The sequence below is a fragment of the Grampus griseus genome (genome assembly GCF_964374135.1).
Source record: "Grampus griseus genome assembly, chromosome: X".
Lineage (NCBI taxonomy): Eukaryota > Metazoa > Chordata > Mammalia > Artiodactyla > Delphinidae > Grampus > Grampus griseus.
Window position 1 is genome coordinate 112,999,914 of NC_138999.1, and position 26,209 is coordinate 113,026,122.

At 38.9% G+C, this 26,209-nt stretch overlaps 1 protein-coding gene across 3 annotated transcripts in view; it reads right to left on the reverse strand.

The window, feature by feature from the left end:
* Positions 1 to 21,216: 21,216 nt before the first annotated feature.
* The window catches only part of MBNL3 (muscleblind like splicing regulator 3), a gene marked incomplete at both ends in the record, with an annotated part of 62,501 nt that continues 57,508 nt past the window's right edge, over positions 21,217 to 26,209 (reverse strand). For 2 of the 3 annotated variants that reach the window (XM_082681295.1, XM_082681293.1), the window contains 2 exons: positions 23,502 to 23,558; positions 24,489 to 24,583. In XM_082681295.1, coding sequence (XP_082537421.1) covers positions 23,502 to 23,558; positions 24,489 to 24,583 — 152 coding nt within the window. Of the gene's footprint in view, positions 21,721 to 23,501; positions 23,559 to 24,488; positions 24,584 to 26,209 lie in introns of those variants that run through there. The other variant, XM_082681294.1, reaches the window with a different exon arrangement.

A 26,209-nucleotide genomic window follows, 5' to 3' on the forward strand; every position in this document is an offset into this window, starting at 1 on the left:
TGACTGGAATTTAATTTTTTGCAATTCTGGAAGTGCAGATGAAATAAATTTGATTTAAAGAGAATAAAGAAATATAATAGTTTCTGTATACTCAAATCTGAGGAGTACATCGAAACCAATTACACAATAAACCATTATTACCAAAAGTAATTTAGTTTTTTATAGGGTCTTTTTTGTCATATTAGAAAGACTAAATGATATATAATTTTGTGCTAAGAAATAAATTACAAAGAAAAGATCCTTAAAGGGAATGAGAGGCCAGAGGGGTGGAGTGGGTAGCATCAAGGATCTCCCCACTTGAAGTCATTGTTTGTAATGGTGGACTCATTGATGAAGGTTTCCTTCAGAGTTAAGGTCAGGCTTTGGGGCACATGGCATCTGTCACTTTAGAGTATATATTACTTTCCTAGGACTGCTGTAACAAGGTACCACAAACTGGGTAGCTTAACACAACAGAAATTTATTCTCTCACAGTTCTGGAAGCTGGAAGTATAAAATCAAGGTATCATCAGGGCCATGCTTTCTCCAAAACCTCTAGGGGATAATTCTTCTTTGTCCCCTCTAGCTTCTGCTCTTTGCTGGTAATCCTTGGCCTATCTTGGCTTACAGATGAATCATTCCAATCGGCCTGCATCATCACTTCCATGAAGCTTCTTCACTGTAAGAAATGTCTTCTTCCTTTGCACTGCTATGACATCTAATTCTCAACTTTCTTGTGGTATATATATTATAGCACAGTTATTTATGATTATTTCTGTAGTAGGCACCTTTTCAGTTGTCTGCTCAGACAACCAAATCTCTTCCTTGGAAATAATAGTACAAAACAGCAAGGGAGAGTTCTGTCTGCCATATTCATAGTACATGATCCTTGGCCCCTGATCGTAGCTCATTTGATGAGGGGTGGACAACTGACCAAATTGAATCAGTAAAATTCTCTCCCTAGGGAATTTGAAACTCAGGGATTCTGGTGAGTCTTAGTGCTTTTGATTAAACTGAAGATATGTTAACCCAAGCATTGCTAGGACCAGCAGAAAGCTCAGAGAAACAAAGAAAGTTTTTCTGAACAAACGAGAATGAAGTAGAGGTGCAAAGAGGGATGGCTGTAGTGTTAGGAGAAATTAGAGGGAAAAAAATCAAGATGTTGGCATTTACTACTTACCTTCTGTTGCTTTCACCAAAGTTCTACAGGAGAGGAATTAACTCAAACTAGACCTGAGGAGGTCTGCAAGTAGATATAAAAAGAGATACAGTATTTCTAAGATAAGTACTTTCTGCCTATAGACTGTAGTTTAAATTGACTGATTGTCCCATAATTTGGAGCCTTACAGGATTGTAAAAACCACAGGCTCCTGTATCTCAAAACTGAAGCTGGCACAATCAGTGGCAAAGAATGGCAGGCACAGCAGAGGATACAATTAGTGGTCTAGGCCTTTCTCAAGCAGGTTCTGTTAAAAAATCCTCTGCCAGACCAAAGGGAAAACTCTGTTGACAATGACCCAGATATGAATGATGTCTCATCAACCAAGGTTATTTTAGGCCTAGGGAAATCCAAGTGCAGAGATGAGTAGATAAAAAAGAGATACTTTAAAAAAAAAAAAAGAAAAGAAAACACAGTGGAGCATAATAATAGGGCCTGGAAAAATTCAGATCCCCCTGGTATCCCCCAAGCACCTACTTTTATCAAAAGGAGAGCCAATACCTCAGATGCCTCTTAAAATAAAGGGGAAGATTAGCTGTGCCTCTGCTACCCTAAGGTAATTGAGGGACTAGGGGACCTCGGCAGAGTCCTAGGGCCTGTTGCTAAACTTAAGACAGAAATTTCTAGGCTAGTGTGAAGATTCAAGGACGTGAGTTGACGACAACTCTTCCTTTGACTACCACCCCATGGAAGAGAATTTAAATCAAATCTATTGTGGTAGAAGGTAGAATTTTAATTGCCTACCCCAGCATCTATTTTCTCCTTCTTTAGTAACAGATTCCCGGTTCTTATCTGGGCATATTGCCATTTGGAATGAAAAACTAGACAACATTTCCCTACCTCTCTTACTTAGACAAGGCCATGCATTTAAGTTCTCGTTAATGAGACATAGGCAATAGTGTTTTGTGGGCCTTCTGAGAAATCTGCTTAGAAGGGAGGAGGCTTTCCCTTCTTCACATTTCCCCATCCTACTGCCTGGAATGTGGATATGATAGCTGGAGTTCTCTCAGCCATCTTGGGCCATGAAGATGACAGCCATACCCTAGGGATAGTGGAACAGAGAGCCAAAAGGAAGTTGTGTACTTCATACCAGCTCTGGATGATTTACCTCCAGACTTATGAAGGAAAGAAACTTTAATCTTGAGTAGGACACTATTCTTTGGGTTGTTATCTTATAGGAAACTAAATTTAATACTAAGTGATATATCTACTAATTTTAAGGAAGTACATTGCCAGACAAAAGCAAAGCCTGGCCAAAACAAACAAACAAAAAACAAACAAACAAAATACCCAAAGGCCTATGATTTTTCAACCCCTAAGGCAATCCCCAAGTCACTGAACTCACATCTACAGGAAGTGAGTTGCTGAAATGGTACAGTCCCCAGAAGGATAAACCTTCCCAATGCCCCTTTCAGGAGTAGCCAAGTAGGAAAATGGACAAGGGAGATACTCTCAGAGAACAGAATCTGAGATATCCAGCTGGTTTGAACAAGAACTCACTCTATTGCCAAGTCAAGGAGCTCTTACTATTCATGTATATGGTACATAAATGGATATGATATTGTTTAAGTAATCTTTGTATATTGTATCAATTTTTTTCCATTTCCAAATGGGAGGTTTTATTTAGTTCATCCTGTTTTCCCTCTAAGGAACCAGCTCTCTCTCTTTCAATCCACAGGTTTGAGCAGAGATGTCCCATTCCCTGTCCCATTCCCTGGTTCAAAGAGTAGGTGCATAAACTCTAACCTGGCTTCAAGAATGGGCATGTGATCTAAGCTGGTATAATCATGTGCCCAAAACTAGGCCAGTGAACCAGCCCTTGGAATTACAGTGGAACTATTGGGAACAATGCACTCTCTTCTTCTGGATTGCTAATCTAGTGAGATCTAAGTGTGGACCTTCCAGTGATAAACACAGAGCTTGAGCACCAGCATACAGCTGTGCCTGAAACTAAACCATCCATGGACCTTTCAACTATATGACCTAATACATGCCCTCCTTTTTTAAACCAGTTTATTTTGAATTCAATCGTTTATAATCAGAAGAACTCTGACAAATAGACACCCATATCCTCGTAATGCACCCCTGCCCCCATTATACTTATGCTAAGAATCATTTACTGATAGTAGCTTGTGGTTTTTTCTCAGGGCTATTGGTATTTTTCCCTTCCATATTTATTCTTCCTTGTCTGATCTGCTTTTTTTTTTTTTAAAAAAAAAACATCTTTATTGAAGTATAATTGCTTTACAATGGAGTACAATTGCTTTAGTTTCTGCTGTATAACAAAGTGAATCAGCTATACATATACATACATATATCCCCATATCTCTTCCCTCTTGCATCTCCCTCCCTCCCACCCTCCCTATCCCACCCTCTAGGTGGTCACAACGCATCGAGCTGATCTCCCTGTGCTATGCGGCTGCTTCCCACTAGCTGTCTATTTTACTTTTGGTAGTGTATATGTCCATGCCACTCTCACTTTGTCCCAGCTTACCCTTCCCCCTCTCCGTATTCTCAAGTCCATTCTCTAGTAGGTCTGCATCTTTATTCCCATCTTGCCCCTAGGTTCTTCATGACCATTTTTTTTTTTAGATTCCATATATATGTGTTAGCATACGGTATTTGTTTTTCTCTTTCTGACTTATTTCACTCTGTGTGACAGTCTCTAGGTCCATCCACCTCACTACAAATAACTCAGTTTCATTCCTTTTTATGGCTGAGTAATATTCCATTGTATATATATGCCACATCTTCTTTATCCATTCACCTGTCGACAGAAATTTAGGCTGCTTCCATGTCCTGGCTATTGTAAATAGAGCTGCAATGAACATTGTGATACATGACTCTTTTTGAATTATGGTTTTCTCAGGGTATATGCCCAGTAGTGTGATTGCTGGGTCGTATGGTAGTTCTATTTTTAGTTTTTTAAGGAACCTCCATACTGTTCTCCATAGTGGCTCTTCTGATCTGCTTTTAAGCCACACGTGAGAAGCCAACTCCCATCCTGTTTGTTGATGCTGCTTGTTTTTAAGCATTGCCTTGTGTAAAGAACTATTCTGGATAGTCCTAAAGGGAGAAAGAATAGAGGTGAAGGCTTGGAGATGCAAAAGACAGAGAAGGCAAAATGGGAGGAAGGTTTGGAAAACTTCCTGGGAGACCTAGAAGACCAAACAGGAGGAAGGGTATTCAATTAGGAAGCTATTGCTATTTTGTTGTGCACTCTGTACCCTCTCAGTGCTCTGGGGGATATGGCAGAACCTCGGAAGGAAATGACTGGGTGGTACAATGAGGGAGGCAGATCCTAAGAACTGTGGCTCCCAGTCTTGCAAGTGGGATTCTTATGTCCAAGCTTAGAATAGAAGTAGCAGTGGATTCATGTGCTTTTTTTTTTAATTGTGGAAAAATATACATAACATAAAATTTGCCATCTTAAGATGAATAAAGAAAAGGTGATATATATATATATATACACATATATGTATACATATATAATGAAATATTATTCAGCCATAAAAAAGAAGGAAATCCTGCCATTTGCAACAACATGGATGGACCTCGAGGGCATTATGCTAAGTGAAATAAGCTAGACAGAAGAAGACACTGTATGATCTCACATATATATGGAATCTGAGTACATTGAACTCATAGAAGCAGAGAGTAGAATGGTGGTTGCCAGGGGCTGAGGGGTGGGGAAAATGGGGAGATGTTGGTCAAAGGGTACAAACTTCCGGTTATAAGAAGAATAAGTTCTGGGATCATAAAGTACAACATAGTGACTGTAGTTAATACTATATTGTATGCTTGAAAGTTGCTATGATAGTAGAGCTTTCATGTTCTCACCATGACAACAACAACAAAACGGCAATTATGTGCGGTGAAGGATGTGTTAATTAACCTTATTTTGGTAAACACCTAGCTATATATATGTGTATCAAATCATCACATTGTACACTTTAAACTTACACAAGTTATACAACTATATCTCAATAAAGCTGGAAAAAATTTACTATCTTAACCATTTTTAAGTGTACAGTTCAGTGGCATTTAAGTTCGTTCATGTTATCGTGAAACCATCACCAGCATTCACTTCCAGAACTTTTTTCATCTTTCAAACCTGAAACTCTGTACCCATTAAACAATAACTCCCCAGTCCCTGGCAGTCACCATTCTATTTTCGATCTCTCTAGGTACCTCATATAAGTAGTATTTGTCCTTTTGTGACTAGCTTATTTCACTTAGCATAATGGCCTCAAAATTCATCCATGTTGTTGCATGTATCAGTATTTCCTTCCTTTCTAAGGTTGAATTATATTCCATTGTATGTATATGCCACATTTTATTTATCCATTCATCCATTGATGGACATGTGTTGCTTCCACATTTTGGCTATTGTGAATAGTACTGCTATGTACATGGGTGTACAAATATCTGAGTCCCTGCTTTCAGTCAAGTCATTTACTTTTAAAGAAACATGAAAGCTTGGATAAAGAGCATATTTGTGGCGACTAGTGTGGACATAAGACCAGAATACCTCTCTCTGAATGTTTATGGCTCTGCAAAACACTCAAGGTCCTTGAATGAGCATCTGGGGTAGGGGGCAGTGGTGGGGGAGTTTTTAATTCTTTACCAGTCCATCAGGTGGGGACTCAGAGAAGATTAAATTTAAATTGGAGAAATAGGGAAATTCCTTATACCCATTTTGTAGAGTATTTTCATAGCTGCTATACTGATTTGACTAAATTTTCATTACTTGCTGCAAAACGAGACTTGACTCTATTTTCTCCTCTCTTAGTCTATAAGGTCTTTGCAACAGAATCCAAGTCTGAGCAGTTTCTTTTTATTCCACATAGGAGAAGTATCACACACAAAAAAGGTTAATTGAAAAAAATAAAAAGTTTAATTGTATGACATGCTCCTAAGCGATCAGTGATAAATCTCAACTCTAAAGCTATCAGAGAGGACAAAGGGCCATTCTATGATCTTTCATTCAACATAGGATACTACTTTTTAAAAAGTGTGGTTACATATGTTTATAGCGTAAAATTTTAACAACTTTAAGTGTACAGTTCAGTGCACTACATTCACAGTGTTGTGCAATCATCACCACCATCCAGATCCAGAAATTTTCCATCATCCCTAATAGAAATCCTTTACCCACTAAACAATAACTCGCCATTCCCCGCTCCCCCTACCCCCTGGTAACCCCTATTTTACCTTTTGTCTCTATACATTTTCCTAATCTAAGACCTAATGTAAGTGGAATCATCCAATGTTTGCCTTTTGTGTCTGGCTTATTTCACTTAGCATAATGTTCTCAAGGTTCATACATGTTGTAGCATGTGTCAGAATTTCGTTCCTTTTAATGGCTGAATGTATTCCATTGTACATATGTACCACATTTTATTTATCCATTCATCTGTTGATGGATAATTGGATTATTTTCACCTTTTAGCTATTGTGAATAATGCTGCTAGGAACACTGGTGTACAAGTATCTGAGTCCCTGCTTTCAAGTCTTTTGGGTATATACCCAGGTGTGGTATATACTGCTAATTCATATGGTAATTCTATGTTTAAATTTTTGAGAAACTGATGAACTGTTTTCCAAAATGGCTATACCATTTCACATGGCTACCAGCAAAGCAGAAGGGTTCCAATTTCTCTACATCCTCAGCAACACTAGTTATTTTCCATTTTAAAAATTATAGCTATCTTAGTGAGTATGACGTGGCAGCTCATTATAGTTTTGATTTGCATTTCTCTAAGATGATGTGGAGCATCTTTTCATGTGTTTATTGGCCATTTGTATATCTTCTTTGGAGAAATATCTGTTCAAGTCCTTCCTTTGACCATTTTTGAATTGAGTTATTTGGTTTTTTGTTGTTGAGTTGTATGATTATGCTTTTAAAATCCCTAAGTTAGGTGCTGGAAATATAGCAATGGGTAAGACACAGACTGTGTCCTCAAGAAACTCACAAGCTAGTGGGAGAAGCAGACAATATTCTAATGCAGTGTGGTGAATCCAGTGATAATTGTATGCTCAAGGTATTATGAGAGTTTCAAAGAGGGGTACACTAGTGGAGGTGGGAAACAGACGTGGAAGTTTTCTTGGGTGATATGGTACTTAAACAGAGTCTCAAAGGATGCTAGCCAGGCAAAAAAGGGGTGGGGTGCACATTCAGGCAGAAAGGAAGTGATGAGCAATGGTTTGCAGGCATAGAACAGTAGGGGATGTGCTGGAAACTCCAAGCATTTACCTGCTGTTGAAGTGGCAAGTCCAATGTAGGCAGTGGCAAGGGATGAGGCTGGAGAGCTAGACAGGGACTGGTCATGCCAGATGTTGTAGGCTGTTGTAAGGTGTGTTTATGCTTTATCCTGAGAGCTATGGAGAGTCATTCAAGGGTTTTAAGCAGAGGAGTTATATAGTGAAACTTGTGTTTTAGATCAGACCTTTCCAATCTTTCTTCATATTCCATCATGGTATACATAGCATGATGAGATTTGTGTGGCATTCTGAGGTAGGTGTACTTGCAGCTGCATGCTGCTGGAGATGACAGGACCAGACTTTAGCTGCCCCAGGTCCAACACAGCTGTCTCAGGAGCTAAGGTTGGGAAGGTGTTTTAGATAGATCATTCTGACAGTCATGTGAAGAACAGATTGGAGGAAAACAGCACCGGAGGCAAGCTATCAACCAGGTATAGTAGGGATAGAGAAAATAACTAGGAGATAGAACTGATGGGACTTGCTAGATTAAAGATAGAGGGTGGGGGAGGAGGAGTCAAAAGTGATTCCCAGGTTTCTCGCTTGGACCACTGGGTGGAGGAGCAGCATATTTAAGAGGGAAGATTATGATTTTAGGGCTGGATGTAAAGATTTGATTTACTTTGAGATGACTGGCTGGAGATGCCCAATAGATGGTCATTATGTTCTTATTGGCTCTATTGGCTATGGAGAATTGAGCTGCAGAGACCAAGAATCCAGTTCAGTGTGGAAATTCTTATGGGAATGACTATACCAGAGATCCACCTTCTTTGAAAAGTTTTCCATTCCACAGCCTCAAAAGGGCAACCTTTTGTATATGCCATGTGACTTCACACTTTGTCCACAGCTGCGTGTTATAGGGAGAAACATTTGACTCATCATTCAAATGATCTCTCATGAGAATCAGGCATTGGGGCCCCATGACTTAGTCAGTTTGGTGGGGAACCAAGCTTGAAGGTCCAATAGATCCATCATTCTCAAATTGCATCCCCAGATTATCAGAATCATTTGAGAACTTGTTAGAAATTCAAATTCTCATACTTCATCCCCTAGCTACTGATTCAGAGACTCTTGAATGGGTCCCAGTAATATATGTTTTACAAACCTCCCTTCTGGTGCAGGCTATCATTGATAGAGACTCTTGGGATAAGACTGCCATTCTGAGAGGAACCCTGATGAATCACCCAAGTGCTGATAAGTAAGCAGAGGAAGCTGGTTTGCAGAGAGAAGCAGGAGACTGAAAAGAGAGAGACAGACAGATAGACACAGAGAAACAGAGGCAGAGAGACAAAGAGAGGAGAAACAAGCTACCTGATAACTTCCCGGTAACATGAGTCCCAGTTGTTCTTCCTGCAACTGGAATTTGTGAAATTTCCCTGCATCACTGCATAAATCCCTTTTATTTGAATGGGGTTTTCTTCTTTATAATAAAAATGCCCCGATTTCTTAGTCGATTATTTTTCCAAAAACATATTGTGCATTTACTGTGTGGCCACTGTACAAGACATCATAAATGATAGCAAGGTCGGGCTTCCCTGGTGGCGCAGTGGTTGGGAGTCCGCCTGCCGATGCAGGGGACAGGGGTTCGTGCCCTGGTGTGGGAAGATCCCACATGCCGCAGAGCGGCTGGGCCCGTGAGCCATGGCCGCTGAGCCTGTGTGTCCGGAGCCTGTGCTCTGCAATGGGAGAGGCCGCAACAGTGAGAGGCCCACGTACAGAAAAAAAAAAAAAAAAATGATAGCAAGGTCAGCAAGGGTTATTGCCCTTGAGAGGCCCCGTTTAATGTAGGATGAATATAGATAATGTTAGAAGCCCTGTAGGGGAGGTGGCTGCTGAGATTTGAGATTACTTGGTAAGAACTAAATAAATACAGATCTTCCTTAACTTACGATGGAGTTACACCCCCATAAACCCATTTGAAGGTGAAGATATCATAAGTCGAAAATGCACTTAATACACCAAACCCACCAAACATTGAAGCTTAGCCTAGTCTACGGTAAACGTGCTCAGAATGCTTATATTAGCCTGCAGTTGGGCCAAGTCATCTAACACAAAGCTTATTTTATAATAAAGTGTGGAATATCTCATGTAATTTCTTTAATATTGTGCTAAAGGTGAAAACCAGAACAGTCTTATGGGTCCAGAATGGTTGTGTTTTGGATGGTCACCCTCGTGACCACGTGGCTGACTGGCATTGTAAGATCAAAAAATCGAAAGTTGGAAACTATCTGTAGTAGCTGCATCTCAGTGGTATCTAGTAAGGTCAGAGGAGACTCCAAGGAAGAGGTGATAGTTGATATATACCTTGAATGATGAGGGCAAAGAAGAGGAGGAAGAAGAGGGGAAGATGTTCCAAATAGAGAGAAAAATAGCACAAAGATATGGGAACCGATGGGGTGCGTGTGGGAAACGGTGAGTGGTGTAAGGGCAAATTCAGATTAAAACTGAGATGCTTAATTCTCCTTGTTGAAAATAAGTGAGGAGATGTCTCCCATTTCTTTCCAAATTTCTTTCCCTGTCCCTTACAAATGAATGTAAATCTCAATAATGGCTAAATCAACCTCTCGATAGTCTCACAACTCCGGGATGTTTCCTCAAGGATCTGGGAGCCATCTCTTTGAAATGCAAACATCAAGGGGGATAGAGCCCCATCTTTCAGTTGCTGTGGGAGTTTAGGAGCCTAACTTCCCTGGGCACCTTGCTCCAATTTGCAAGACTATCTTTGATAAAGATATGATAAGTTTGTTTCTCCTACAGATAAAGTCAACACAGGTGGCCTCCCCAGTGGATGAGAAAGTTAGGATGAACTCTGAATGACCACAGGTGCCGTCAAGTCCTCTTAGTTGGGGACTAGTTATTGTTTACCCCGAAAACAAGTATGGAATGGGTTGTATCTGTTTGATTACATGAGGGGGGTGAGATTCCTTTCTGTCTCTGCAATCACTTAGTGGGGTGCCTCTGATGCTCATCCCATTCCACTTTAATGTTCATTCAATAATAAAAATGTTTTCTTTCATGACTACCTTTGTGGAGAGGATTTGGGCATTGGAAGATCTCATTTTTTCAATTTCCCCAACAGAGGTTTGGTTTGTCTAGAGTGTACAGGTTACAGAAGGCAGGGGAGAGATGAAACGAGAAGGTGAGCATAAGGCCAGAGCACAAGTGTGCTATGTGAGCAGGTCAGTGTTATTCCACAGGCAGGGGGAGGAGCTATGGGAGAATTTCAGTCAGGGAAATGACGTAATGTTCGACCTTAGAAAAATGACTCCAGCAGTAACATATAGGGTGGGTTGGAAGGGAGAAGGGTCTAGTGTCATAGCACTGCATGTGGACACAATAATAATTGAAAAATACTAGTTAAGGGCTTTCTTAGTGTGTTACTACTCATAGGTTATTCTTGGACTGGCCTTTCCCTAAGCCCCCTATGAATATCTGGATTTTTGTTTTGTTTTGTTTTGTTTTGCGGTACGCGGGCCTCTCACTGTTGTGGCCTCTCCCGTTGCAGAGCACAGGCTCCGGACGCGCAGGCTCAGCGGCCGTGGCTCACGGGCCCAGCCGCTCCGCGGCATGTGGGACCCTCCCGGACCGGGTCACGAACCTGCGTCCCCTGCATCGGCAGGCGGACTCTCAACCACTGCGCCACCAGGGAAGCCCTGGATTTATATATTTTAATTTTTACCACAGGGACATTTCTCCAGGATGTGGAGAGTAGTGTCTTCAGGAACTAGACTATCTCTGATGATTTCCATCAGGAGAAGGGGAGTTGCTTATTACAGTGGTCTCTGCCATTGGCTGGTGCTGAGTTTATGATAAACACTTGCTTGATATTCAGTGAGGTCCTGTACACCAGCCAAACTGCGGTGTGCCGGTTAGCTCAAATGCCTCATTTATTGGCAACCCCTGCTGGAAGCCCCCAACAGTTACCATTGATTCATGTGAGTTCAGGCTTTCCTAGTATAACAACCCATAAATGGATTTCGGCACCTGGGACTTTGTAAACAGAAATTGAGAAGAATCAAAACACTGTGAATGAACTACATACACATTTATTAAATAGTTAACAAAGGCACATCAATAACCACTTACTATATACATATATATATATATATATATATATATAAAACACAGATATGATTCTTAACTTCCAATTTCCTCAACAAAGAATTGTCCGACTCTTCAGGGCACGAAGGCTAAGGGCAAAGTCTCAGTCCTGACCTTATTATTCCCCGCCCTCTTCTTGAGAACTGCGTTGATCTTCAGAGTTAACCATCATTTTCTGTAGCCATAATGTCTCTAGGAGCATGCTGGCTGCAGAGACTCCTCAGGTTCTTTCTCCATCCTCAGGTCCAGTTCACGAACAGGCTGTGTCTGCTTTAACAGGTGCTGTCGCTACTGCTTGCTGCCATTCATCCAGTTACTCTATGATTTTTCACCAACTTCTCTCTTTGCACTCGGACATGCATGCTGTGCACTGAATCACTTATGGGGTGAAACCTCCCTCTCTCTCATCAGGAAAATCTCTGATTTTTCTTGCATCTATCCGTTTTGCCCCAGGTGTCCTGCCTGCCTTTGCACTGCACTCTGTTTACGTGCAAAACACGAAAATGCTGGGCTGACCAGAACTTCCTTCTCATACCAATTGCTACATCCACTTTGGAATGGGGCATCTATTTGAAAGGACAGGAATCAAATCTCTGTTCCTCTCACAAACCTCACCTTTCTGTCTGGGTGGCTGCCCTTCTTATCAGTGGAGCCCTTGGCTTTTGTTCCCCAGACTCCCACTGTCCTCCTGCTGAAGGGAGAAGTCTAAGTCCAGGCACAGAAAGGAAAAGCTGGGAGGGCTCAGTTAAATGGGCACTTCTAGTACAGGGAAGAGTCAAGTAAAAAGTCAGAGTATGTTGGATATTAGCAAGCACAGGCATGAGGCTACTCCAGAAATGTGACCATTTGTCAGGCCCATCACTCTGTTATGCTCTTTACTACAGAGGTGGACCATGGCGTGGATTCAGGTCTGTGGAATTCGGGGGTGCTCAGTATCAAGTCAGTATTTTAGGTTCATTATGGTATCAGAACTTTCCTGACAATAACAAAATGACAGGAGCCTTCCTTTTTCGGCCTTCTTGATGTGGTGAATGACGGTACCACCCCTCCATGGGAATTTGGTTGCTGGTTAAATGCTGTGATTCAAGTGCCCAGATTTTTGCTTCACTAAAGCATTTCTCCGTCATCTACGCATGTGGCCGTCTGATATTTGAACACTGGAGAGTCATGACTTTTTAAATACAAACACTCCCAGGAGGGGCCGTGCATTAAGCACTTCTGGTCTATAACACCTTAGTGTGATTTGTCTCTTAGCAGCTATGAGCTGCTCTCCATAGCCTGAGATGCCCACCAGGAAAGTTCTGAAGGAAAAAAATCCATTATGTATCTGGGGAAGCAGGCCTGATAAGCTGCTACCATGGGGCTTCTAGAAGGCCAGAGGCCACCATGGGGGATGAGAAAAGGAGGGGCTTAAAAGGATGCTGGGAAAAGGCTGAAAAGTGTCAAGGTAAACTTGGTTGACATCTGGTTTTGCCCCTGAGTCAACTTTCTTCTGACCAATAGAAACTCCATTTTGATGACCACGGAGAATGCCTGCCCTGAATTCTTCCTTCTGTCATTCAGCAGCTTCAAAGAGAGGGACATTAGCTGAATTATTTAGAGGCTAAAGACCTCTTGTAAATGTCTATATACTGAACTGGTTTTAGTGCTGGAATTATGAGAGTCACAGAAACATATCAAACACGTCAAAGGGCTCAAAGTTGGCTAATCAGGAGATGCCACAGCGGGAACCACACTTAGAAATAGTCAAGCAGGGCACAAAGGGCAAGGCAGCTAGTAGCTCTGTATGATTCAGCTGATATTGGACAAGGACCCAACCTCCTCCCTGGCCCTTTTTACTGTTCTAGACACGTGAATAATACTTTACTCTGTTACAACCTCTCATCCAAAGTCTCTTCACATCACTTTTCTATCAGCCTGACTACTGAACAGCAGCGATATGGAGAAGTTCCTGATTAGTGTTTTTAAGTGTTTACACATCTGACCGAATAAAGAATTACCAAGTTACATTTTGCTTTCTTTAAAGAACAAAACCGATTATCCGTTCATTCCTGTGCCATTTGTTGGAGATAACCAATTTTAAGTGAGATAAAACATTTTAATGGAAAAAGTCATGCATCCCGTTGTTATGAGACCATTGATGCCCATCTTGAAAAGAATAAAATGAATGACACTGGTTTCATATGTTACACTCAACATGCAGGATAGAAATGAATAATAGGAAAATACAAACTAATAATAATAATGTATCTTAGAATATGCCTCAGAATTTCTGAAGCACAATAGAAACCAGTAAGCGTTATCACAAAATTTTTAGTGTTCTTTTGCTAAAATATAAGTGTGTCTTTCTTGTGTATACATCTAATACAATGGATGTATTAGCTATATAATTCAAAATACTGAAGGTATATATTTAGTAATAAATTTATTCTATGTATGAAATATAGCACTGAACCAAATCAAATCTTATATTAGAATTACTATTAGGATTAATATACTAGAAGACAAATAGCTTTTAGGTGAACTCGTAATGTGTGAATATGGATTCATAAAAAAAGACAAAACCAAGAAATTTACACATTTTATTGAAAGAACAAAAAATAAACAACATAGAAATAGCATACTAAAATGAATTCCATAATGCACACTTCTAAACACAAACAAGCAGTACAGCGCTATAACTTGGAAAAAAAACACCCCAAAATCAAAGCATCTGCCCTATTGATAGCAGTTGAGGGAATGAGCTATTGCATTTTGGAGGCAAAACATTATGGGAACAGTTTACATTTATTAAATACAGTGATCATTATTTAAATCTACAAGTGTTGCACAGGGCTAATAATTTTCTTATTGATAAGTATTTTTAAATTGGCATTTTTCTGCCCAAAATATGTGCTTCCATTTTCTACATTATACTGGATTGTTGTTATACAAATGCATAAAATTAGCCCTTTAAAAGAGTATATTTGGAGCATCTTTTAAAGAAAACTTATTTAAATTATTGTAATTTGGGGGCATGTCACAAATTGTTCATTTTCTAATGATTAAAGCAACAACAATAATAAAATGAAACTTATTTTGAAAAGGGCAATCCCAGAGTCCAATGATATAATGGTCATGTAATTCTCTCAACTGCTAGACACAAAAGACACAGCAAGAAAATAATTTGGTTTCCATCATTAACAAACAGCATCTGTATACCGGAATAAAGCTTTGGAATCATGCAGTTCTGTGACAGATCAATGTTGTAGGTTGTGTGTTTGGGGAGAAAAGAGCACTGCTTAAAGTTGGGTTACTTTTAGGTCTTGTTACAGGGGTTTTTTTAAAAATTAAAGTAATAATGATATACCTGTGACTTATTTCACAGTGATATGCTATAATTGAGGATGGGTTCTATTTAAAGATAAAATTCCTCTGGAATAACCCTGCTCTGGAGTATTGATGGGTGGTTCTCTTTCAGGAAAGAACAAGTGGAGGGGCTGGAAACTGAATTAGTCAAACTAAATCCTTTCCTGGGCTTAATAATAGAGGTCCTTTCATTCTCTAATTTTACTTACTTAAAAGACAGCACTGTGTTTAAGCTCCAAAGAGTGTGACATAGTGGCTGTCAGTATGTACCACATGCCATCAATTAACTGGTTATCTTTTGTGATGCTTCTAGGTTCATTCTTACTATTTTATAGGTGATTCTGCCTGACTTAAAATCTTACTATATTTCTATTGACCTTATGAAAATATATTCGTGTGGCTTATAGTTTCACAAGGAAATGTCAACACAAGAACATGGGTTAAGTTGGGGAAATATGTTGGTGATAAGGTTAAAGTTGGAGTTCCTAACTACAGAAGGAGTGAATGCTTACATTTTCTATCAATGGAAATACTGGTCAGATGGTCAGGCTGTTAGCTGTATGGCTGACTCTATGTGGTTATGGGCTCAAGGGGGGGAAAAAAAGGACATTTCTAACCAACTGGCCCTGAGCTATTGGACAACTGTAAGGCTTGGATTGCTTTCTGGCTTTGGCTTATTTTCCTGTCTCTGTAAGTGAGAACTATCAAAATGGGTAGCAATAGTAATAACAACTCCCTCAATCCCAAGATGGGCTCCTTCTCCAGGGCAAGGACAACAGGCCTCAAGATGGGAAGGACTCAAAGCCCTCATGGTGATCTATCCTTAAACCTTTCTAACCTCGACCTTTTCTAGGCCTCATCGCCTGGAGGCAACAAAAAGATAAATGGTGATCTGTAGGTGATGTGGGAGCTGAAATTGGCAGAAGTGATCTGATTGAAACATTCTTTTACAGCTCTGATGTACACAAGATTTCGGCTAGTTCTCTTCTGTTTCGTTAAAAGAGTAGGAGGCTGAAGTGGCACAGTGAAGCGCTGTCTCATCTGGTAAAGGTAAGTCAGAAAACAGCCATTTCTAAAATTGTGCCAGAAGCATTTTTTCCTTTGCTGAAGGGAATGAAATGCTCTGTGCTGGCCATACTTAACTGTTCAATTACATCTTTCAGTAGTTGCCAATTTGGTTTCGGCTTCTGGATCTTGAAGGGGAAATAGTGGCAAATGTTAGCAATTTGTCACTTAAATACATATTAATCGATGTAACCGATATATCTCAATCGACCATTTTCTGTGAAAGATGAAATCTACGTAGATCAGAATGGGAATATCCATCTTGCAATTTACAACTCCTTGCAACCATTGAAAAAAGACCTCAGCCAGAAACCTGCTGCCTGTGTGTGTGTGTGTGTGTGTGTGTGTGTGTGTGTACAGTGAGGATTAATTTAAAAACAAACGATCTCTGCTAGCAATCTTGCTAAAAGCTGAAGTACCTTAACTTTTGTTTAGTGCCGTTAGCTCAAGTTGACCTGTTAACCTGTAACCAGTCTTGTCTTATGACGAGCCCGAGCAAACTAGAAAGCCTCCACAACAGCAAAGCAACATCATGTTTTAGTTAAGTCTTGTAGCAAAAAAAAAACAAACCCTTCTTCTCAAAGCCTTAGAAATAACTCTCTCTTACTAACTTTTCCACTATTATCACAGACTTCTTATATCAAAAAAAAAAAAAAAAAGCTCCAAGGATCGCTCTCATGGACTATGTACATAAGTGCAAAAAAGGTGTGTCTCACACGTTCGCACCCTAACTGAGACCATCAGTTAACTGCAGCATATGTCTCTTCAACACTGTTATGGGGTCATTCCACAGTATCTGTATGGATGGTTTCACAAAGATGAATTAATTTAATCTGTGCTTTTGGCATTCTTTAACCCTCATTTGGATAGATTTGTAAAAGAGAATTCTTGTAGCTACAGCTATGCCACTTGAATAGAATGATTCTGAATAAGTAAGGTTATGGAAAGAGATCGGGGCATATTATAAATACGATTGTGTTTTGGAGTCTAAATACTGTGGAATAACCCTATCCACACAACAAATTCTATCAGCTCTAAAGCCTGATTCTAGAATCCAGATGTTGTAAACTTTTTGCTCAAAAAAGTCACACAAGGACACAAATTCAGTTTTCACATGGGAATTTGGATTAAAAAGAAAAATCCACCATATCTATTTCTGAGCTTTGAGCTGTATCTGCTACATGCTCACACTGTCAAAAACCACAGAGTTTACAAGTAAAATTTTCACGCACAAAAAAATGTCTAAAGGTAGCCATGTTGTAGGTTTGTTGCTAAAGCAACAACTAAATACAATTAGTTAAAAATTATTATTTGTATATAAAGTTAAGTTTGTTCTTAAACTGTGAACTGTAAGGAATAGTTATGAACTATATACCTTGTTGTTTTTCAGTGTCAGTTGAGGACCTATCTAGGCGGGTTGAATGCCTGTAGTAAAATCTTAAAGCTTCTCTAACTCTCCTTCAAAATTAAATTCATACTAATGATACTTAAAGATATGAAAAGGGAATAAAATAAAAACTTTAAAAAGTAATAAGAAAAATGAAAACGTGGCACCAGTTAGTGAGTTGGTGCCCAGAACCTCTATTTGTCATTATATTTACAGTTTGATTAGGCTGTCAACTAAACTTGCAAAAAAACTTGTCATACTCTTTTACATAGTGTTTATTCTATTGCCTTTGACAGGCACTGGTAAAATTAAAAATGAGGCCACTATCTTCCTAAATCTATTCAACAGAATTGGGAAATCATATTTCCCTCAATCATATTTCCCTATTTCTATTTCAAAGTGTGTGAAATGTAGAAGAGATCAAAGAAAGAAGATTCCAGTTTCCATTCGTTCTGTGCATCACAGCCTACCCTACAGACTGAAATAACTTGAAAACGTGTGGCTGCATTTTACCTAAGAGCATCCTCATGTACTCTCCAAAGGAGTGGAAGAAGGACCAAATAACATTCCAAGTAGCACACAGGCCTTCCCTACATACTATTTAATAAAATTTGATGTCAATGCTGTCCTTAATCAGACATCACTGTGCTTACTGGTCATGCCATGAAAAAGAGATTCATGTTGTAAAGATGAATTTTATTTGGTTCCTGCTGATGGTAAGGAGGAGGTACTTGCTTTGCCCCCATTGGAGAGCTGGTGAGCTGAGGCTGCCCATTAGTGAACACAGCCTAGTGGTGTAGGACAACACTTATGGCAAGATCAAAGTGCTTTAGCGTGTTCAGAAATGGATGGCAAAGACTGATGGAATAGGGAGAGGATAGCTTTTCGTATCATGATTAACTACAAATTAAAGACTCTAATTTAGACAAATGCAATGAAATGCGACAGCTAGTTGAGGAATCATGCTCCAATTGCAAAAGCAAATACTGCACGGATTTTATGAATCCATTTAATTTAAGTTTCTTAATCCTCTTTAGAATATACTTACGTTGTGGTCACATAGTGCTTTAAAAAATCTGACACTACTAAAACCCTCTTAAAAGAAAACCTTTAGATTATTTTCTCTGTATACATGACCTGTTTTATCCAAGTTTCAGCACGCTTGCGTATTTTTGCAAAAGGCTGAGAGGAATGGACAAAAACAATAATTTTGGATAAATAAAAAGAGGCCCTTGTAAATTAAAAAGCTTATAAAATGTTAACTAAGAATCACAAGTGATTAGAATTTTATATATACAGTCCATCCAGTAAATTGTTGTTTAGAGTCACTGATTAGTTTTGTGACTTGTCTTTTTCACCAGAAACTTATAGTCTAATGACTTCTTTTCTTTTCTTGAATAAAGATCACTTGAATAAGTCATTGCACAACTAGTTAAAGAGTGCTATCTTAAAATTGCATTTTTGTCAAAATTCTTTCACCTCTGATCAAAACCTTAGTGCTTTGAGTTTTCTTTCTTTAAATTCACTCACAAAGCAACTTTTAAAATGCCAACAATATCAAAAATTGTTGCACCAAAAATACCACTACCCTGAATATCTCTCACTGAACCTCTTACTAAAAAATACATCATTATTCATGTCTTCCAGTGCTTAAGGCAACATGCAAACAGCTGTACTCTAGGTTTACTGTCCATGTACATCTTTGTCAGAAGTTTAAAAAGTTAAGTGAGACAGTATGCTGTATCAAAATGTGAAATGACACAAAAGTTCATTTCACACTGAAAATGTCTCTGTCTCTTTTAAGGAATACATCTAGAGTAGCTCAGGTGCATCCCTCCTGGATTCATGTGATCAAATCTGCCCTTCCTGAGAGGCACCAGCACAGGTTTTACAAAACTCAGTTCCAAACACAAGTAATTTCACAAAGGCATATTCTACTTTCTTCTCTAGCAATGTCAAGATTTTGGGAAACAGAAATTAAGTAGTTCAAAGGACCAAAAGGTAAAAGTCAAGACACCTCTTGCTCTCTAACTCCAGACAATACTGTTAGCAGATGACAATGGCTCAGTACAAGCAAGACCATTTAGAAATCCCTGATGATCATGATTTGGATTGATAATTAAGATCAACAGGGTATCAGCTACTGAGGAGTTAATTTTGCTCTTTTGTATTCTGAGCCAAAATGATCTGCTTTGGGATGGAGTCTCAAATGTTCTGAAGCACAAACAATGTGAAAAAGGTGAACAACCAGGAGTCAGGAGATATTTCTGGGTCCAGCTGCTACCAAGTAGTTAGGCAGCCCTGGGTGAATCACATGCCCTGGCTGTGAAAAGGTTTTGCCAGTTCCACTGTTCTGTGATTCAAACACTACTAGCCGGCTTAAGGTATCCTAAATCAGATTTTCCCTTTGCTTGTCATTTTCATGAAGGAGAAAAATAAACTTGGTATGAACATCAAATTTGATGATTTTATACTTTCCAGTGAGAGAACACATATTTAGTAGAAAATATTAAATCTATCTAAATCAATGCAAACTATCATATGGTTCTACCACTGATTAATAATAGTAACTTTAATTACTGAGTAGGGTGGAAGAAGTATGTGACATACCATGGGAATTAATTGCTATTTTACTTGGTTATACAATTATTTCAAAAGTATTAGTAATGTGAATTCAGGTCAGCTCTGTGGAGTGTAGCCACTCTGTCTCATCCAAAGGGTGTTACAAACCTCTCTATTCGTCTCTATTATGATTTTCAAAACATATAAAAACAAAGAAATCCAAACAAACAAAAAAAGAGGCTTGGTTATGATATGAGAGATTCTGCTGTTAATAAAGTTTGGGAAGGGCAACACTTAACATATCACAGGCACTTGCTCCTTCACTGAAATGTTTAACAAAACTGGAAACTCAGCTGAACTGAGGCTAAAGACAACTGTGGACATCCTTCTTAGAACTTTTAAATAAATCGAAGAGTAATTTCAAATGGCTCCCTCCCTCCCTCCCCAGTCCCGCCATTTCTCCAAATCTATACTCAGATTCCAGCTGTGACGAACAGAAGAGACTGTCCATTTGGGGAGGAAAGGCCTCACTTGGAACCAATTCTCCTTCACCCTGACTGACTTTTCCAGACTGCATCTTACTTATTATTCAAAGAGTAGTCTAAAGAGCGTGAGCCATTTGCATTCAGAAAGTGGCACTTGTATCAAAGGTTACATTGCAATGGTTTTTACACACTTTCCTCCAATATGTAAAAACTAGCTCCAAGCCCCCCTCTCTCTGCTTAATTTATAACCTGTCATTAGAATACCTTTAAGCTTCCAAGAACCAATTTTTCAGCTGAAAATGACAAATGGCTCCGTTTTAGACACTCAACCTAGAAGACAGGATCCTTGAGCCACAAAAAATGTAATGGGCACTTTACATAATTTTTAGTATATACGCTGAGAAATTCACTTAAAGGTAAATTCTAGTTTTTCAATCTACTTAAGGAGTGAAATTCGGGTTAATGTTTTAAGAAGTTCCCTGTTATTTTCAGGTAATTATTTCTCTCTCACAAAAAAAATCCAGTAATGTGATTGTACTATGCAAGGTCAGATCTACAGGTACAAATTATACACATGCATGTTTATGAACAGGTTTTGGACACACTCAAAAGTGAGGCCTTTTAAACGTCTGCCTCAAGAAACCTACAGAAATATTCTAAAGAGAGAGGGAGAGCATATCAACATTAACCTATCATGTTTTTCAAGCACATGTGTTTCTGTTTCCCATTAATAGCATTTTAGTTAAAATCAAACACCACACATTACAGCAAAACACTATAGTATGTAAAAACCTAACACAACACACCACAATACAATACAATGCAATACAGTAATGGGGAAAATGGTATTGGATATATTTGTTACATCCTGAATCAAACCAACAGACTACTGTGTAAACAAAATGGTAAGGTAACACTTCCAAACAGACCGAACATTTATCCACCAAGAATGCACAATAAGCCAGCAGTCCACTGTAGAGATTCACTCAGCATGATGGTTATTGGAAAATCACAAAGAATAGTGTGATAAATTACAAAATGTTATGCTGTTCTACCTAATAATTCAAATAAGATAGACAGATGGTAGTTGTTAGTTTTCTGTTGGTGTTTTAACATCTCCATTGATTGTTTGATGCTTTGTTTTTTATTCGAATTTGTTGGTTGGTATGTTTGTTTTGTTTAATATATTGACTGCACCATGCTTATTGTTGTGTTGGTAGAAGAGGACATACGTGAATGTACATAGAAAGGCCATATGGAGGTTCTCACGGAGAGATTCTGATACTCCATAACTCTGTTGTTCAGAATTTCAACTGAAATGGAAGAAAAAAAAGAGTGAGAAATATTGGAGGGTTATTGAAGTAGGGGTCAGGATACTTGGTTCTTGTTCCAGTTCTGTGTGTGAACCATATGCCAAGATATTCCCCACTCTGAATCTACGAAAATCGAGCTGTTGGAAATGCTCACTAAGGAGTCACATAGCATGACAGTCTGATAGTCTATGGTTCTCGCTGAGTGACAGTGTGGACAGTTGCCCTAAGTTAACAGAGATACACTCGGTTGTTTAAGGCACTGTCTACACCATGAACATCCACCCATCCATCCACTTCCTCCAACAAGCATATATTGACAAAACATACTGGATTCCATTTTGAAATATGCAAATATTAAACAAACTTTAAACTTTTTATCTGTATGTTTTGGAGCAGTGCAGGAATAGCCTAAGTGTGAATTCTCGGTATACAGTATTTTACAAAATTACATTTTTGCACTCTGGAGAAATTTTCAACATCTGTTACATATTGCAATGATTATGATGTGCCAAATACCTCTAAATTTTCTAATGGAATCAAGTAAAAAAGAATCACTATTCCCAAACATGTTCTGTTGGAAAGTTAAATATATTTGACCACTTTTGTTTACCTTGATGTGAAGCAGCCCATGAGACTCAGGGAAGTGTTTACAAAGCCTATTATTCTCCTGTTCGTTGCTATTCCCAACTTGCCACTATCCAAAATGATACCCCTGAAAACTACTACAATATACAGCTACTTCAGTTATTCCGTGTACTCAAAGATGTCTTTTTTAAAACGCTCCTTATGATTGAAGGGACCTGTTATCTAATGTACAGCTATCTATATGCTCTGTCCAGAACAGTTAGTCTTCTGGGCCTGTGTGTCCTCAGCAGGAAAGAAATGCTAGCCAGGTTCTGGGGAACTAGTCCATCAAGAGAACAGAACTGTTGCCTTCTTCAACCAAGTGAAACACTCCAGGTGTGAGAACTTCAAGCTTTCAATGACTAATGGATGCAACTCAGAATCAGTGTATTTGTTTAATAACTCCCTATAATTATTAATTAAGATGCCTCAGCGTCTTGAGTGACTTTAAAAGTCACATGTTCCAAGTGAACAATTGCTCAAATTAAGTGTGTTGCCATTACAGGCTCTGGACCAGGCAAAGGAAATCAAAAGTGAAGGGGGAAAAAGCCGAAAACAACAACAAAAATTACCAAAAAAAAGGTGCCATGATGTGAGTGAAAATAATGATTAAATTATTAAATTATGTCACTCAAAATTGAAAACAGCTGGAGCAATTCTGCTAGACTTACATGGGAAGCAACACAAAGTGGCAGAATGTAAAAGCGCTATTTTCCATAACGTCTTTAGAAAAAGCATACTGCCTACTGTCTTTAAGATAACCATCTTAATCAAATTGTGACAAAATTACTTTGCTTTATTTCAATTAAAATAAAACAAAGCTAGAAAAATGTTAAAAGATTAAAATTCAAAATCGATCTGTGCCTTTGGCTAACCAATCATACCCCTTTAATAATGGGAAAACATTTGGGAATTTGTAAGCTCATTGGGAAAATACAATACCAGCTGTCATTTTCATATTAAAAAATTGCATATTTGCTGTCCATATTTCATTGTGGAAAATTTGGAATGCTTAAATCAAGCTCTAAGTTATAAGCAGTGCCTATTAATGAAAATATTTACCAAAGTCTTTAGCAAATGCAACTGCGTAGATAAAAGATATAACCTACAAATATTATATTAATACTTAAAGAGACTTACTGTTCTACTGGTAACTTCTACATCTGTGAAACAAACATGCTGCTATTCAGTTCATCTATTGATAATGGGGGTATCTATAGTAGTAAAAAAGATTTTAGATTAAAATAGTTTCTTGAGAGAATTCCATTTATTTTGTTCACTGCTTGGACATGGTAATCAATAACCGTAACCAATTTCACAGAAAAATTTAGACATACTAACCATATCCAATAATAGTTAACTTTGCGAAAAACACGGGTTAGAATGTGGTTTGTTTCCCCAATGGATTAATGCTCTGCGTCCTAAATGTTTATCATACTTGTAATTGAAACAGCAGTGGAACTTGCAGTCTTTAAGAGTGGTTACCACTTTAACAAGGCAAAATGGCCATAATATTACACAATAATTATTCTAAGTATCTCCTTATAATTTCAAGACTCACCCCAAACTCATAATTTGCCTTGTGACTGCCTGTAAAAACCTCAAGCAAATGCAAATTAAAACAACACAAGCACATCTCATGTCGGTATGAGAAGGAATTTCGGATGTAATCACTGGGTAATGATAAGCATATCTGTGCCTTGGAAAGAAATGTGTTATCTTTCTTTCCAGTAGATCTAAAGGTAAAGGTGATGATAGTACTAAGTGAAAGTTCAAACGCAATAACCAAAAATGGTAGTCAACTAAAATAAATTCTCCTCTCAACCAATGAAGAAACATTTAAAAAATATTTAGTATATACCTTTGAGGATTGGTGTGGAAGCAACAACTATATATATAAGATGTCAAGAGTGACATCTGTAACCAATTAAAAAAACACTCTGCTGACTCATCTCAGGATGAACAGCAAAGCAGGAACATCCCTCTAGAATATACACAAAAAGAGAAATTCTAAATGTAACAATGGCTAAAGAAACACTTAAGAATAGGGACTAATGTCTCTCACCAATCCCAAAAGCATATACTGTGCCTTACCAACACACCTTAGTTAGCTAGGTCTGAACAGGTGAAATAAATGGCCAAACCTGATTGATTGTAGCTGTTGCAGCGAAGGGAACGCTGGTGGCAGGTGGTGTTGCTGCAGACACAGTGGTAGGTGTAGCACCGTGCATCATGGGCACTTTCAGTAGGAAATCATGGAAGCAACACACGAGGGGGTGGAGCATTTACGTAACCGTGACATACACGATGGAATGGGGCGTGGCAGGTATCACAGCAACAAGCCATGTAACATCATCATGATGGATACACCAGGGTGCAACATGCAATCACAGTCAGTGCAAAGCAACACAGCATGGAAGGGGGAAATATTTAAAAAGAGAAAAGGGGAAAGCCAATTATAGTTACCATTAAGGAAAATGGAATCATTCTCAACATTTAGTTAGTTTTTGAGCAGAATCACACTGTAGTTGACTTCAAGGGCCAAATTTTCAGAAGGGGTTACAATGGGTACCTATGACAAATCTGAGTTTACCAAGGCTATCTCTGTGGACAGCTAGTCAGGCAGAAATCGCTATGAACAGCTAGTCAAGCAGAAAAGTAACTGGGCTGTGCATTCAAAACGGGAGTAGGGAACTGTGAATTGGTGTTTGGTTTCGCTAACTCATGACAGACATGAGCGCTGTCACTGGATTTGCAGGTGCGAAGATATACTTACCTGATCTGTATACAAAAAGATCATAGTTTGCTTGGTGGGTATGCGGTAGGGGAGCAGATAAAGAATACAGTGGCCTATGCACGCAGGTTTTTCAGCACACCTCTGGCAAACCCCTTGCAAACTTAGGCTACTTATGAAACAACGTAGGCCATTTATTTATTGTTTCATAAATAGCCGAAATTTCCAAGGGGTACTTCATAGTAAATATCCGACAGAATCTTGTCTTCACTGCAATATTACAGCGACAATGACTAGCAGCTGCAACATCTCTTTCAGGCTGATTTCTCTTTGCCTTTTCTAGTTTCTATGTCATTTTGAAAGCTGCTGGGATGCTTTCCTTATTTCTAGCTCATTTTGGATAGCAAGCCAAGGAATTAATGTGTGAATGGCACGTGTGCATATGTGATAATTTGCATCTATAATATATCGATTGAGTTCAGATTTTCTGAAAGTCTACAGAGAAAGTGAATGGCCTGGAGAGAGGAAAATCAACACATGCAACGTCACAGAAACCACAAATGTACCCCAAATGGTGATTAACAGAAACTCTGTAGTTATCTCTCATGCTCATCTCTAGTTATCCATTACCTATCAACATCCCTTATTGTAGCACATGCCAATTCTAAAAACACTCTTGTTTTCCCTTTGGGAGCACAAGAACTGTGCAGAAAGCAGCACCACTGAAGCATGCAGTTTGCATTCCTACACTGAGCTCTTAGGTGAAAGGACAAGGGAGCAGAGTCACAAAATGGGAAGATGGAGACACATTTCACGAACTTGCAGAAGTATGCTCTTCTAATCATATGCATATGATGCTTCTGTTAGTACCAGTGGAAATGTTTTTAATTCTGACAGAGCACAGCTAATAACAGGGGCCTCACCTGTTAGTGAGTGCTACTACTATGTAGTTGTCATTTTGACTTTTTTGTTTTATCTTGATAAACCTGTTAGTCCCTTTTGGGTTCTGCATCGACTTTGGTTGACCAATGGGATGGAGGTCAAAGCTGTTGCGAACTCTCAAAAAGAATAAAAGGAACTGGATTGATATGAGATGGTGGGGTGAGGTGGGATAATTCCTCCCTGTATGGA